This window comes from Salminus brasiliensis, chromosome 14 (genome assembly GCF_030463535.1).
Source record: "Salminus brasiliensis chromosome 14, fSalBra1.hap2, whole genome shotgun sequence".
In the NCBI taxonomy this organism is placed as follows: domain Eukaryota; kingdom Metazoa; phylum Chordata; class Actinopteri; order Characiformes; family Bryconidae; genus Salminus; species Salminus brasiliensis.
In genome coordinates this window covers 11,725,606-11,742,028 of record NC_132891.1, presented here as the reverse complement: position 1 = coordinate 11,742,028, position 16,423 = coordinate 11,725,606, and the positions used below count along the sequence as shown (strand labels likewise).

At 38.9% G+C, this 16,423-nt stretch overlaps 1 protein-coding gene across 1 annotated transcript; it reads left to right on the top strand.

Annotated features, from left to right (window-relative positions):
- The first annotated feature begins 917 nt into the window (after nt 1-917).
- On the top strand, nt 918-14,902 carry slc2a1a (solute carrier family 2 member 1a). The gene is made up of 10 exons (XM_072696422.1): nt 918-1,167; nt 5,804-5,899; nt 9,573-9,733; nt 9,851-10,091; nt 10,754-10,916; nt 11,067-11,254; nt 12,033-12,137; nt 12,345-12,446; nt 12,823-13,026; nt 13,131-14,902. The coding sequence occupies exons 1-10, from the start codon at nt 1,150-1,152 to the stop codon at nt 13,329-13,331; spliced, it is 1,479 nt and encodes a 492-aa protein (XP_072552523.1). The 5' UTR covers nt 918-1,149; the 3' UTR covers nt 13,332-14,902.
- The last annotated feature ends 1,521 nt before the right edge of the window (nt 14,903-16,423 follow it).

Here is a 16,423-nt window from a genome sequence, read left to right as displayed (position 1 = left end):
CATAAAAGTAAAGTAAAATATCCTAATAATACATTTACAAACATTTTCAATAAAATAAAAGATTTCTTCTTGAAATACTATCGTGTTGAGAGTCCCGCATGGAATTTTTTTTTCTCGCATCATTACAAACACTTAAGATGCTACAAAGCACAACAAAACAAACTACACCAAACAACAACAGAGTAATTCTTTGGTAGTATGAGAGTAAGCACTGACACTCAACCAGCATATGCTCACACACAGCAACACATAAAGCATAAATTTGCTCTTAATTTCTGCAGCATTAAAACCATGCACTCAACCATTACATAAACCAATAGAGCAAGAACCAATAGAGCAAGAAAAGGTAGCCCTGGGGAAATGACAACACGTTGACTGTGAGTGTCAATGACTGGAGGACACGCCCTGTATGTAAATAGATGGTGTCAGGAGCCAATGGGAAAGCTGTGTTTGTTTGCTGCAGAAATTACAGCACTGTTTTTCGAGAATTTTTTTTATTAATTTTTACAGTGTAGGGCTTTAATGGCAAATAATAATATATAATGATTTACAGGACAGCAGCGACATATTGCTTTTACGCAGGGCTGTGTTGTTATATCTCACATAGTAACCTATTAAGGCACTAAACTCACTCCCACCCCCTTTTTTGCCTAATATGTGTGTGTTTATATCGCCACTGTATCGCTGCAGTTTACCTTCAGGATCAATGAAGCTCAGTCTGTCTATCTTTATCTAATCCTGAGTTTGGCTCGCGCCTGACGAGAGCACGTTCTCAGCGACACAACGTCACGTATTCATATAGTACGTGCAGCCAATCAGCACGCTCCGTTACATGGCACGCCTTCCGTCCAGCCAATCAGAGACCGCTGGGGAATTTATATTAACCGGCTTATTCCTACCTTAGAGATGCAGCTCTGTCAACACAGAGGAGCGGTTTTCTGAGGAAGAAGCACTTTACGACCACACAGAGAAGATGAACCGTGGATAAAGCTCACTTCATTCATTCACTGTCAACTCTTTTTTAACTTTACGCGCCGGTTGTAATGCCTTGTTAGGCTTTTTTTTATCCTGACGAAGAGCTGAGGACTTTCTGAACTTGTTGATTTTCCGAGCAGAAGGACAAAAGCAGGCTCTGATAACCTGCACGCCATGGAGTCTGACAGAAAGGTAAGAACGGTGTAATTTGGCAGCACACGAGTTTTCAGGAGGCTTTCCAATATACTACTGTAGTTCTCCTCTGTTCTCCTCTTGGTCCTGACAACGTTTTCTTTTGACAGTCCAGTATAGACACTTTGTAGATGATCACAACGAACATGTAACTAATGATCTAATATCTAATATCTAATATCTAATGCTGTAATACATTCTAGGAAATAACCCTAACCTTAACTTCAGCGTCAGCCTTTATGTTGTAGATAAGCGGTTTTTACCATTAACCACAGTGTGCTAATAAGGGGAGCATCCGTACATATTTTATAGGTGACTGTCTAAATAAAGTGTGAGATTAATAAGCATACTGAAGAAATTATTAGATTAGAGGAGTAATTAGGAGATATTATGTTGTAAATAGTTAAAAAAAATGTCATCTGATGAGTATAGCAATTGGAGATCTATCTCTCATATGTTAAACAGCTTAATAGCTATAAGAGGAATGATGTATTCAGCTGTCATTGTCTAAAGTCCCACACTGAATAAATGGAGGCAACGGCTAGTAGCTATATAAATGAAGTACATCTGCACAATTCTTCACAAAAAGAGCAGCCATATCATATTTTAGTCATGTAAATCCATAGCAACACTTCCGTTCACCTATTAAATACTGTACTTGTTCCTCTTATCCTGTCTGATAATATGTTTTTCTAAAAACCCAGTCCCAGAAAACTCAGTCAGTCCTGGGATCTTATCCTGCAACCTTCCAGTTACTGTCTCGTCTCTTTTACCACTAGGCAACTGGTGGCCGCAAAGATGCTTACCAACGTATTTTATTTTACCACCACTTATAGTAGTTTAGCTTTAGAGTAAAGTATCTTGATTTCAGAAGAACCAATAAATGAGCAGGTGTCTCAAGACTTTTGGCCATATATGAACAATAGCAATTCCCATATTTATATATCTCTCCTTATAACAGATACAAATGCTTAGATTAGATGGTCACATAAACCTGCAAGTGTAAACACACCCAAGATGCATTTAAAGCTGATATAAACAAATCAGAAAATGTCTGTAACAATAGGTAATTATCTGGTAGTAAGGGTTACTATTTTGTATAGACATTGTCTGGCACCCCTGCTACAAATTTTCTCTCTGTCAAAAAACAGAAAAGTAGTGTTAGATTAAAAAGCCCATGTTTAAATTAAATATAGTTCATTTTTATTCAAATATATAAATAACATTTGAAATAAAGGCGTTTACTTTCTCCACATGAAGGTTAACTGTTCATTTAAAAAAAACTATAAATGGCAACCACATTGCAGTAGGTTGCCTACATTTCCCATAAAGACCTTTTCTCAACCACAAACAGTTACAACAGCAAAAGAGAGAGCCCCTGTGACACACCCCGAAAAATGCTATAGCTCAGCTTTGTTGCCATAATGACAGTGATTACTTAAAACTACCCAAAACAAGCAGCCAACCAGACCACAACGTTTCTCAGTGTATTCTTGTCATTTTAGTATGATTTTCCAGAGAAACTAACCCCTCCTTACACAACACCTGAAACACCAGTAATAATTGCTGCGCAACGAGCAAATTTGCATATTCCGCCCCACACAAGGACTAAACAGAGAGGCATTTGACCACCAAGTGTAAATTGTGGCTTAAACCTTACAAGATATAAGATACAGATTACTCTCTTACAAGATACAAGTACATATATATATATATATATATATATATATATATATACACACACACACACACACACACATAGATATATACTTTTTTAGAACAACATACAACATATCCAAGTCAGGAATCCTTTTTTTAATGAGAAGTGTAATTGGAAGTACAATTATACAATTATTTGTAAACATTTTGTTTTGATATTAACTTTTGTCACCCCTTAGCATTTACAGACATGCACTGTAATTCAGTAATTCTTTTGAAATCAATGATATCATACTTATTAGTAATATTAATTATGTTATTAAGTTAATAGTAGTGCAGGTATGTGAATGTTAAGGGATAATCCAAGGAGTGCTCAGAAATGTAATACACTCTTCTCCACTGTATCATACGTGCAATTCTGAATGCACGGCCTGTCTCTCATAGCCCTGAAATGCAATGTTTTTGGTCACTGTGTCCTTAAGGAGAGTCAGGAGGGGTGTGCTGCTGTAGGTTGTTTGGGGGAGAAGTAAAGAGAAACGCTGCTATAGATCATTTCAAGGTCTCACATGTCTGCCCCAAAGAGGCCTTGGAGGATGTACAGTGAATATGTTCTAACCCTCTTGAGAGCAGTTAGCTGTCTCAGCTATTGCCACTCTATATGTGTAGGTGCAATCTTAAAAATGAAGGCTATGTTATGGTTCAAGGTTGCTTTATGGACACACGGTTCATTAAAAAAACCTTAATCTGGTGCAGAACATTTATATTATATGGTGGTTCTCTAAACTTTGATTTTTAAAATACAATAAAAGGTACTTCAGGGAACCAAAAGTGATTCTTCTATGGCATCACACCAAGAAATGCTATTTAAGATCTTCAGGAGAGTATGGTAGCATGGCCATTTTAAAAGCTAAAAGTGTATAAAGATGGACAATAATAGCAGATACACTATGTGTCCAAATATTTGTGGACACTCCTTCTAATGACAGCATTCAGCTACTGTCATAGTTCTGCCCATTTCTGAGACAGATGTGCAAATGCTCACACACAGAACCTGTCTGGTCCCTGTAGAGAAGAACCTCCAATAGAGTCTGACTCATGTTATTCAGGAGCAGATAAACATGAACCTATTGGGTCTCCATCCAAATACTTTTGGGAAGAGTTGGGGAGTTGAGAATGAGGTGGGGTGGTGATCATACAACATCCTGACCTCACTAACTCTGCTATTGGATCCTCACAGCAAAGCTCCAAAATCTAGTAGAAAGCCTTCTCTTGACAGGAGAGACTCCAACAAAAGCTGGGTAAACTTTTTAAATTCTAGGAAACTTCAGCAACTGAGCAAGTGTCACAATACTTTTATCCATGTAGTTTATACTGATTCAATTCGGTTCAAGTAAATTTTACAACAATCACTGATATCCCCACCCATAGAGCATTGAAGCCATGTGCTCTTTTGAGGAAACCACATTATGAGCAAACAATTACAATCACGGTGAAAGGTCTAAGTGCCAGAAGATGCCAAGTAATGCATTTGGATTTACTGGTGTAATCCTATTTGCTGATTACATTTGACATTTTTGGGCAATAACTGTGATTGATAGAGAATGAGACATTGTCTGAGCTTGGTTACCAAGGACAATAGCAAAGCCATAGTTAGCATGACACAGCAGCTGATATCTGCCACGCTCCATGTCCCAGAGCAGCCTGGCTGAACGAAGGTGTGTCTGCAAATAACTACAATGCGGCACAATGCACAGAAGCCCGATTACAACCCTATTAAAAGGCTCATGATGTAACCTGCTCAGGGCTGGAAGATGCCAATGCCACTTGCATCCTGGGAAGGGTTTATGTGTCTCCTCTGTTTCTCTCTGTGGTTCCAGCCCATGTCTGCTCAGTCTGAATGGTTTAATCAATGGGGCCGATTGCAGAATGCCTTTTGGGATGACGGTTTGAACAATGGGCCTTCTGTCTTTCACATAATTTAATTAATTAGATTGTAAAACAGACTTTTAGGAGCATCAGAATATGACGTAAGTGTCGCCACTAGTGTGACAAGCTCGTTGGTCAGAAATTCTCTTGATAAAACACTTGACTGCTAGGTTACGTAACAGCTTAGTGTTGTGTGTGTGTAGATTGAGGTAAGAATAAATAGTGCTTGTGTGAGTTCAGCTCATCTCAGATCCCAGTAATTAGATTACAGTCAGAAAACAACAGGGCTTCCCCATTAACAGAGGACTATTACTGAAGCATCATTGAGGAATAATATGTAACCTTGTCTGACAGCAGCACTGACAGAGCACTGTGTTATCTTTTGTTATTGTAGCGAAAGAACATTCTGCACACTCACACAGTTGGTGGATTTACTACCTGCTACATGCTACTTGCTACACTAATGTATTCTCAGAATGCTGTTTAGTTCATCTATTAAAAAAAAACTTTAATAGTACTTAGCACTATTTAAAACCATTTAAATATGGGCCTGGAGGCACAGCAGCCGCGTAGCAACTTATATGTTTCATAGTATTTTATTATATTTTTATATATACATTTCATATATAAAGCACTAGCAATACTTCTGACACTAGGAGGTTGAGGACAGACATGTGCCTCCTCTTACTAACACTTACTGTCCAGATAAAAAAGCGTAACGTATAATTTTGTCAGGTAACTAAGACTTCTGCACAGTTCTGGACCTCTCAATGAATCTATTTTTGGTCCATTGCTGTTTTCTCATGCTTGCTAATCCATGGATTATGCATCACTGTTTCCAATGAAATTTTGGCCAGTGGATTAACCTGCACTTAATCCAGTACATATGTGTACTAGCAAAGCTGTGTTTATGTTTACAGATGGAGGACTGGGAACCGTAGTGAAAAAAAGTCTATATATGTATATTTGATTCTGTACTTTATTTACTATTTGTTATGCAAATAAAACTAGACTGAAGTGGTTGCTTTTGTTGTTTTCTGTCTCTGTGCAGCATGTGACGGTGCAGCTGATGGTGGCCGTTGGCACAGCAGTGATCGGCTCTTTACAGTTCGGCTATAATACGGGTGTTATCAATGCACCTCAGACAGTAAGTATAGCACATTTCATTAAAGCATCCTAACATGGCTGTTTACTGTCATTTCACAGAAGTAAAATGGTACAATGGTAATTCCAAATTACAGAACATAAAACAGTAGTCTTCTGTAAATATTAGATTATACAGTAATCAAGTAGCAAACTTTGCAGTCATACACTACATATACAATCGACCATTTAATTACACTAGGTCTGTACAACAAACAAAACTAAAAAGCCTGGAGTTAAGACAAAATGTATGTAACTATGTAAACACAACTGCAAATTAATATAGTACAGTTATATTCTCTACATAAATGTACTGAACACAAACTCTTGGGGATACCACACCAGTGACACTGACAGATCAAAACTCCCATGTGACAGCCAAGAACCAGTAGAAAAGTTTAACCTGGGACAGGTGTGAGGTGCACAATTTACACTGTGCGATGTTGCTTGCACAAACATAATGACCCTTTCCTGCAACCTTATCACAATTATCACAACAATAGGGTAGTGGTCTAGAACATGCCTTAAAACCACTATCTGAAGAGACACAAATTTAAGTTTTTAGAATGGCCCTCGAAATTCCCTGACCTTAGTATCATAGAGTGGATAGACCTTAAATGAGCTGTGTATAAAAGATGACCCAATAAAATCTCAAAACTAGAAGCCTTCTGCAAAAAATGAAGAATTAAAAACTGTGCTAGGAAGGTTATGATTTCTGCCAAAAGGGGTCTTACAAAGTACTGACTCTATAGGATGCATGCCGAACATTTGCTGGTTGTTGGATTTGCAGACAAAAATATGATTGCATGTAATAAGATGATTAATGGGAATCTACTACTGCAGTACACTAGTGAAAGCATGAACAGTTGTATCATTTTCTAATTAAAATAAAATAGATATTGTCTTCTTGTGTTTTAATAGAGCCCAAAAAAATAATAGTTAAAATAAAAAAAAGCCAGTTCCACAATATTCACATATGGGCTTCTCAAGACTACACAAGTTAACTAATCAATGAGTCTATAAATTTGGTTAGTAGAATAGAATGGTGGTAAAGTAGTAACCTCTATAAAGTATACACCCCCCAAGGTAAACATGTTCTTCCTGGTATTCCTGTTAAAATTCATTTGTGAAGAGCACTGCCTAATAATAGACAAACACCACCCCCACAAGAGCCCCTTATCACGTTATGTGTATTTTCCACCCCATACTTGGAAATCCATGTTGTGACATGAAGTCTGATGCTGTATAGACTGATTAACAACTTCCTGTCCACATTATAGACTATCAGGTGGCAAGTGATGGGAATGGGGCTTTAGCAATGGGCTTAAGTAGATATTAAAGATGGATATTAAAGTACATATTAAAGATGGTAATATTTACTTTAAACGGACTCAGCATTGGTATGTCATAAGGGTTATCTTACTATATATGGTTACTTTCACATACTTGTACGTTTCTTTTTCTTTTTTTAGGTTATATTTCTTTCTATATTTCTTCTTTTCTTTTATATTTCTTTAGTTCTTTAATTTTAACATATATATATATATATATATTAATATTAATATATTAATATATTAAACATGGTCTATATTGGTTTGATTGTCTTAATGAATTAAGCTATTCATCTAACAGAATGCCAAATGTCCAACTAAGGACATATTATTTATTCAAATCAAATTGAAAAAATGTAATGGATATTTCTGCTGCTTTTCAGCTTGCTGTCGATATTGTTCCACGTTTGTTCCAGTCTGTAAAGAAAGAATTAATACAGTTAGAAACCAACCCCAAAGTCCCCAAACAAGTAGTTTAGTTTCATGTATTTATTAGTTTCATTTATTAGTGTAGTATAAAATGTGGACATTTAATAGATGTTTAATAACTAATCTGTTCTGCTGCTGCTAAAAGAAAAGCTGTTTAACTGTTTAACCATTTAAATCATCTTTTTCAAGTGCTGTTAATTAATGCTGATAATTTAGCTCCTTCTCAAAGTGTAAATGAAGTTGTTGAAGGGCGGATGAAAGGGACGTTAGCATTCAAGGCATCAGATGTTTAGAGAGTTTAGAGCAGAACTGGGGCACACTTCGTCTGTGTATGTCATTGATTCCTAAACACAAAATGCTGCAATTGCCACAATGCTGGGGTTAACTGGTGCTGCTATTTGGAGAAAGGGTCTGGCTGCAGACCTCCAGTAAGAGGCTTGTCTTTAGCACCTCTATGTGCTTTTGGGGCTATTTTCACTGCCCTGCTGCTAAAATGGATAAGTGGTTGGCGACAGAGAATCATTTGAAGGATAATGAACCGCAGAACACAGGAGCACCTAAACTGATTACAAATTATGAAGGACTGCATGGGACTGCAGTAAAACATGGGTCATTGTAAGCGGTATGATGCAGAAGGGCGCATCACATGCTCATAGGGGGCGCTCGAGGGCACCCTTTTTGGGGAAATTTTAAGAAATTAGACACCCTACAGGAGAAGTGGGCAATTCCGGTCCTGGAGGGTCAGATTCCTGCACAGTGGTTTGCTTTTTCTGCTCAAGCACACCTGATTTAAAAAAGTATTTTAGGGCAGGGAAATCAGCAAACTGTGGGATGGAAACAACGCAGCAAAATTAGTTTTTGTTTGTAAGAAGTGTGAAAGAGATGTGGTTCCAGAGGTGTAAGAAAATAAAGAGAGAGGACATGAGGGGACAGTGTAAGTTCAGGTGCTAGTGATGAGGCCTTGGACACTGCAAATACATGCAGATTAAGATTAGGGTTGTTTTTGGGTGTCTAAGTACCCACTAGTACAGGGAGAGCTTGTTTAGGAGAGGTGCTTTGGCTGAAGGCCATTGATGCTACACTGCTAGTAATGAAACTCAGACTGCAGAATGCCCTTTTGTGACCAGGAAACTGTCATCAAAAGTCATAGACTGGAAAGCCATGAGATAAAACTGCATTATTAACTTAATATATTAGGACATTAGACTTATTGTCTAAATTAAGCTGTAATGAATGTGTGGTCATGGAAATGGAAACAGCCTGGTTGTTTATGGCCATATGGTGGCGGCACAACAGTACCATTAACCAATTCTTTTTTGTCTGATGTCTCATATTGGCTTATCTTGTTTGTTGGAAAACATAGTCTGGGGTGGATACACACACGCTCTAATAATCAGACTGTTTCTTATGGATATCAGAGTCACTGATACACTGCTTTAGGAATGGTCATTATCTGCTGCAAATGTGGATTCTTGCTCCCTCTGCTGGCTGAAGAACGCTAATGCTCTAAAGCAGGAATGGGCAATGGGAGTCCAGCAATTAACAGAAAGGTTGAAGCAGGAAAAGCAAAAACTGTGCAGGAATGCAGCCCTCCAGGCCTTGAATTGCCCACCTGAATTGCTCTAGAGTGTAGCTAATTTTTTTGTATTGGCGTGGATGTTCTACTCTTTCTAAACCAGCACACCTGATCCAGCTCATTTTACCCCCTTATAAGCATCTGAATACATGCTACATTAAGAAACCGTACTCTGCAGGACAGTACATTGGAAAAAGTAACACATGTAGCATCAAACAATAGATTACTCACACATCAACTTCACAATATGCATAAAGGTGTGGAAATTAAATTCCAGAAAGTTCTGCATTATAATTAGTAGATACGTGATGTTGCTCTTCTCTTAATCTTCTCCCTTGTAGATCATCGAAGGTTTCTACAATGAGACATGGTTTGAACGCTATTCTGAATACATCCCTGCAAGTTCCCTCACCACGCTCTGGGCTTTATCGGTTGCCATTTTCTCTGTGGGAGGCATCTTCGGTTCCTTCTCAGTAGGGCTCTTTGTCAATCGCCTGGGCAGGTAATACTTCAGAGACTTCCCCCTAGGTCTGCTAATATTGATAGAAAGAGAAGGTTTTCTGGTTTTCTGATGTTTAACTTTCGGATGGATCCTCTTCTCTCTGGCATCTCCCTGCAGGAGGAACTCCATGCTAATAGCGAATGTTCTGGCATTCATAGCAGCTGCCTTAATGGGCTTCTCCAAGCTGGCTGCATCTTGGGAGATGCTGATCATCGGTCGCCTGGTTGTGGGCCTTTACTCAGGCCTGTCTACTGGCTTCGTGCCAATGTATGTTGGTGAAATTGCTCCGACGTCTCTACGCGGGGCACTGGGAACGCTTCATCAACTGGGCATTGTCATAGGCATCCTGATGGCACAGGTAATTAGGAATTAGGACTTACACTATATGGACAAAATATTGGGACACATGCTTGTTCATTATTTCTTTGGAAATCAAAGGTATTTAAAAAGAGTTTATCCTGCTTGTTGGAACAGTTGTCTCTACTGTCCAACTAGATTTGTACTAGATTTTAGAGCTTTGCTGTGAGAATTTGATTGCATTCAGCAACAAGAGCATTAGTGAGGTCAGGATGTTGGATGATCAACTGGTATTAGATGGAGCACCATCCAGCATTCCGGAGAACACAGCTCTACTGCTCCATAGCTCAATGCTGAGGGGCTTTATTCCCTCTAGCTCAAGCCTGGCCAATAGGTTCATGTTTATCTGCTCCAGAGAGCCCCAGTTTGTTGGCAATACTTCTCTACAGGGACTAGACAAGCTGTGTGTGTGCATTCACACATCTGTCTCAGCAATGGGTGCAACTACAAGTAGCTGAATGCTTTCATTAGAAGGGGTATCCACAAATATTTGGACATGTATTGTTTCTTTTCAGTGTCCAGCAAACACTTTCTGTCCTTAACTGCTACTACTGCAGGCGCAATAACTTTTATTTTAGGTCATTTTGATTTGGGAATATTTATATTGGTCCATTTATCATGAAATCCTGAACCTAATTAGTTTTATTGCGTCTTATTCTGCAGGTCTTCGGCATTGAATCCATCATGGGAAATGCAACGATGTGGCCTTTCCTGTTGGGCTTCACCTTCATCCCTGCCTTGATTCAGTGTGCCCTGCTGCCTATCTGTCCTGAGAGCCCTCGCTTCCTGTTAATCATTCAGAATGAGGAGAACAAAGCCAAGAGCGGTGAGGGCTTGAAAATCTGCTGCAAGCAATCTTTCACACATCCTGAACATACCTCTGGCTTCTCTAGATCTGTTCTGAGAGATGAATATGCCACTTAGCATTTTGCGCTGAACCAGTAGGTTGTGTCTGACTGTGGAAATGTTCCCGTAGTTCTGAAAAAGCTACGGGGCACAGATGATGTGGGAGCAGACATTCAGGAGATGAAGGAGGAGAGCCGGCAAATGATGAGGGAGAAGAAGGTGACCATCCCCGAGCTGTTCCGCTCTCCAATCTATCGTCAGCCCCTCTTAATCGCCATCATGCTGCAGCTGTCCCAACAGTTTTCCGGCATAAACGCTGTGAGTTCATACATTAATATAAACATATACAGTTCTGTAGGTCTATATGTATCGTTCAGAAATGTGGAATCATTTTAATTGGGTTTTTCATTCTATACGCAATAATTTACTACAATCTACAATGTAGACTTATTATTTATTATTATAACCACATTATAACTCTAACCTAGGTTGGGTTTTTGACTTGATTGTCCCATTTAAAATATAAGGTAGTCTGAATAGTGCTTTATTATGAATGCCATGCAGTTACTTCTTTTTCTGTTACTTCTTAACATATCCTTTTTTACAGCATCCTAGCTTCCTAGTGTTGTGAGTTTAAATTATTATTATTATGATGATGATGATGATGATGATTATTATTATTAAAAGGTAAAGGTGCACATATTTGTCACTGTACAGCGAAATGTGTCCTCCGCATTTAACCCTGTCTGTGGTAGTGAACACACACACACACACACACTAGTGAACTAGGGGCAGTGAGTACACACACACACCCAGAGCGGTGGGCAGCCAACTCCAGCGCCCGGGGAGCAGAGAGGGTAAAGGGCCTTGCTCAAAGGCCCAACAGTGGCAGCTTGCCAAGCCCGGGAAACGAACCCACAACCCTGTTATCGATAGCCCGGCGCTCTAATACATGGATACATGATGTGACTACTGTGCATAGCCACATTGTGATGATGATGATGATGCTGAAGCGATATATGGTGCAGCCCTAGTCTAAATGCACTTTGTAGTGTTCGGGAAGTCTTTTGACTCCATAAATTTTTTTGTGTTGCAGGTTTTTTATTATTCCACTAGCATATTCACGAAAGCAGGTGTGGCTCATCCTGTGTACGCCACCATTGGTGCTGGGGTTGTGAACACAGTATTCACTATAGTATCGGTAAGCAGCATTTCCATTACTTTTGCTGGTGTCAAGGGCAGTTCTGGTGACTCTTTAGTCTTTATTGAACTTGGTGTGGCTGCAGATGCAGAGTGGGCATTACTGAATTGTATGTGGCTGTTTATAACTAGACTATTGACATAACTATGAAAGTTTTCTTCCACACAGTGTTTGGCTTAGCTAATGCAATATGTCCCTCTTCTGCAGCTGTTTGTAGTTGAGAGAGCAGGGCGCCGATCTCTGCACCTCGTTGGGCTGATGGGAATGGCTGTGTCGGCTGTGGTCATGACTGTTGCAATGGCACTGACCGTGAGTGTATAATGGACCTTTTCAGTCATTTCTTCCCCATCAGCATATGCAATGGATGAAAGAAGCTTTTCCTATTGTTTTATGTGTTAATGCATGTTTTGGTTAAAAATCATCTGCTTTCAGTCAATATGCACAATCCAGTTAATCCTTTCAAGCAGAGAAGTTCCCTCTGTCACTTATTATTTTTAAATGATTATGATACAGTGGTTACTGGTTATTCTTATTTTAAGTGAGGGATTCAAGTGTGGAACCACTGATAGCTCTGCTGTTAAAGTTTTATTATTATGATTATTATTATACTATTATTATTTTGCATGCATATTTCAGTGCAACCATTTAAATGACTTCTTGTCCACACTCATGCAATTCTTTCCAGGACAAATATCAAGACCTTTCCTACGTCAGTATTGTGGCCATCTTTATTTTTGTGGCGTTCTTTGAGATTGGACCAGGTCCCATTCCATGGTTCATTGTGGCTGAACTTTTCAGTCAAGGTCCACGACCATCTGCTTTCGCAGTAGCCGGATTCTCCAACTGGACTGCTAACTTCATAGTAGGAATGTGCTTCCAGTATGTAGAGGTACGGAGACCGCTATATTGTGTGCTTTTTTCAGTGACAGTCTTACTTCAGCTGAATGAAACTTTACCATCTCCTTTCTGCTCTCTTGTGTATCCTCTTCTCAGCAACTGACAGGCCCATACGTCTTCATCATCTTTACCGTGCTACTGCTCATCTTCTTCGTCTTCACCTACTTCAAGGTGCCTGAGACCAAGGGCCGGACGTTTGATGAAATCTCGGCAGGCTTCCGACAGAACACAAGCTCTGGAGCCGAGAAGTACGCTCCGGATGAGCTCAATGCGCTGGGGGCTGACTCTCAGCTCTGAGCTCCTCATAGTACTCCTGCACTATTGGGATAGACTGGCCCAGTGGATGTTCTCTGAGATGAAGTCTCTGAGAAGATACTGTAGAATGTAGAGCAATGATAGGTGCATTTACCTCCAGCAGGGGGAGTTGTGCAGCCAAGTGGGAAAGATAGGAAGCCTATGACTGTACATAAATATTTGTTTTTTTTAACCACATGTATATTTGCAAAGTATTATTTTGGTTCTTTATTTCCTGAGAGAGGGGAATTTGCCCCTCTGTTTGTCTTGTGTAGTAAAAAATGGAATTAGTCAGTTTATAAATGGTGCACCCCCATTTCTTTCTACCACTGAGCACTTGCATTCCCTACCAAAAAGGAGCCCACTGCTAGATCCCACCATCTTTTATTTACACCATTCCACTTAAATAATCTCTTTATATCTTAGTTTTATTTATACTGTGTTCTAAATAATAGTACTAATATATACAGTATATCTAGTACTGTGAATAAAAATCCCACGGAACTAGCACAGTTTATTTATTCCCTCAAAGTGCTGCTCCAAACACTGTGCTCATGTTTGTTATTGGTTATTGTGAATCCCTTTATGTCTACTGATTTTAGCACAAGCATAAAGATGTCTGACTGGTTTTATTGAATTTCTGTGCTGTAAACACTGTATCATACTGATACTTGATAACACAAAGCTTAAAGCAAGGTTAAATGGTGGGTTAATAATGCCCCATAGTTTTTTTAGAGGTGTGCATGCTTGCTGCACAACCTTTGGTATAATGCATGCAAATGTATCCTCATTCTGGCTCTTGGTTAAGAAGAGCAGGAGGCTGAGGAAGCATTTCTTTCTGTGGAACCTGTTTTCCTTGATTAGACCAAGCCCAATTTGCCCCAATTTATATCATTTCACAGTAACATTGTTTATTTTATATTTCATTTCCAGAATAATGTATTCAGAACCATAAACCTACTTCATTTATGTCATTAAATTAAATGCATTATATATATATATATATATATATATATATATATATATATATATATATATATATATATATATATATATATTAGTACTTTTGTTGGAATGTTGCAATGACAATATGATATATCCTTTATTTATTGCACATTATTAGGCATTATGAGCATGTGTGAAAAGCCTCCTTATATACAGAGTGCAACCATGTGATGTGTACAGTATGTGCATATTTAATGTGTCTACATTTGTGTGAGAGGTTATGTATGTATCGCACATACACATATTTAACTCTTGTTTTCACATTCACAGCACAATCACATTCACATGATAGATGTTGAAGAAACAAGGTCAGAGAGTTAGGAAACACAAACCATAAAATATTCAGTATGGTCCAAACTGTAGTTAGAGAGATTCTTATGTTTGTGTTTTAATGGTATGAAAGTGGGAAATTTACCCTTAAAAAAACACTTACAGTATATGGAAGTAACAGCGGCCGAGATAAGAGGTTAAACAATGTGCCAAGATATGCCACTCTCCTGACAGTTCATCATTTTTGTAACTTATCGTTTGATAATCAAAAGCAAATCCAATTAAAGAAAATGTACAAATGGGATGTCTGTGTTGAGTTATTATGCTTTGGTTGTGAACGTTTAGGTATTGCTTATACAATTCCATCTTTTACAGTCAAAGGCTCTCTTGGTGAACAGTAAATTTAGGAACCATTGCTGATATTTGTTGTAAAAAAAAAAACATATCTCACCAAAAGGAGGCAGTATTGCTCACAAATGTAATTACAACATGTTTATACAACCCAGTATAGGCATAGTATTTTTATATTCACAGAAACAAGTTGAAGGCATTTGAACATACCATACTTGAAAGGTCCAAAATGTAAAAACCTTATGTGTAAGGTATATGACGTCTACCTCTCTATTTATCTATCTGTTGCTCTGTCTGCTGTCCATCCCTTAGCTGTCTATATACCTGTCTGTCTGTCTGTCTGTTGTTCATCCCTCAGCTGTGTGTCTGTCAGTCGGTCTGCCTATCTATCTATCTATCTATCTATCTAGCCATCTTCTCGAAGAAGAGGAACCAAAACTAAATCTCTACTGTCTACTTTGATTAATAAACTAATAATCAGAGATGAAAGTAGAGACACTCCAGATATCTCCTTAACTTTATGACAGTTCCACACACAGTACCTCCTTCACTGCCCCTCAGTTTAGCCCTCCAGACATCACCGCCTGGGCAAATGGTCACAAACAGGCCAGAGACTGTGGCCCAGTCATTAAAGTAATGATACACTCCTAACTAGTGCACGTGTGCTTTACTAGACATCTGTGAACTATGTGTCTCTTACAAAAGTGCACCAGGCTTGAATCACACCGGCTGACAGCAAATTACTTTCTGTAGGACTGATCCCTCTGGTGCAGGAGTTCATCCTGATGAAAAGCTCAGGTGCGCTTGATCCCCCCTAGGTCTCAAAAGATCAAAGCTGGATTTGAAGTGGACAGACTCAAAAGACGAAGTATGCCATGTCACCGACCATGCCTCATTTGTTCTTTCCTTTTTCATGCAGTTAAATACAAAGGAGAAGTACATTTCTTCTTTCTTCTTTTCTGCAGAACGTTCTTTGCTCAGTTGCCAGCCTAATGTTCACTGTAGGGAATTCAGCGCCACTTCCGAAGACCACTTGTTCGCGACTGATGTAGTCCCAACATGACAGGCAGAGCCAGCAGTGTAATGACTGTCATTATCAGAATGTCATCTAGCGTCTTGTGCTTTTGACACAGAGTGACAAATTGCAAGTGATTAGAGAGAGCTGATGGCTTTTCACTTCAGCTGTCCACACGTTTATTCACGTTGCACATTTATACACTCTGCATGAAAGCAGAGAATATTGAATAAATGCAAAAATACTGTTTGTTTTTCAGTTCGGTTCCCCTGGAGAGGGGGTAATGAATGCATGAATGGATCAGGTGATGGTTTTATTGATATTCAGTGATATTTTCCTGATTGTATCAAAACTAATTTCAGTACATGCTGTGCTCAGCATGCAAACAGCAGCTACTGAACCTGGGGTATTTACAAAGAACATTTGAGCTGAGCTGGAAAAAGCGTCGAAAACA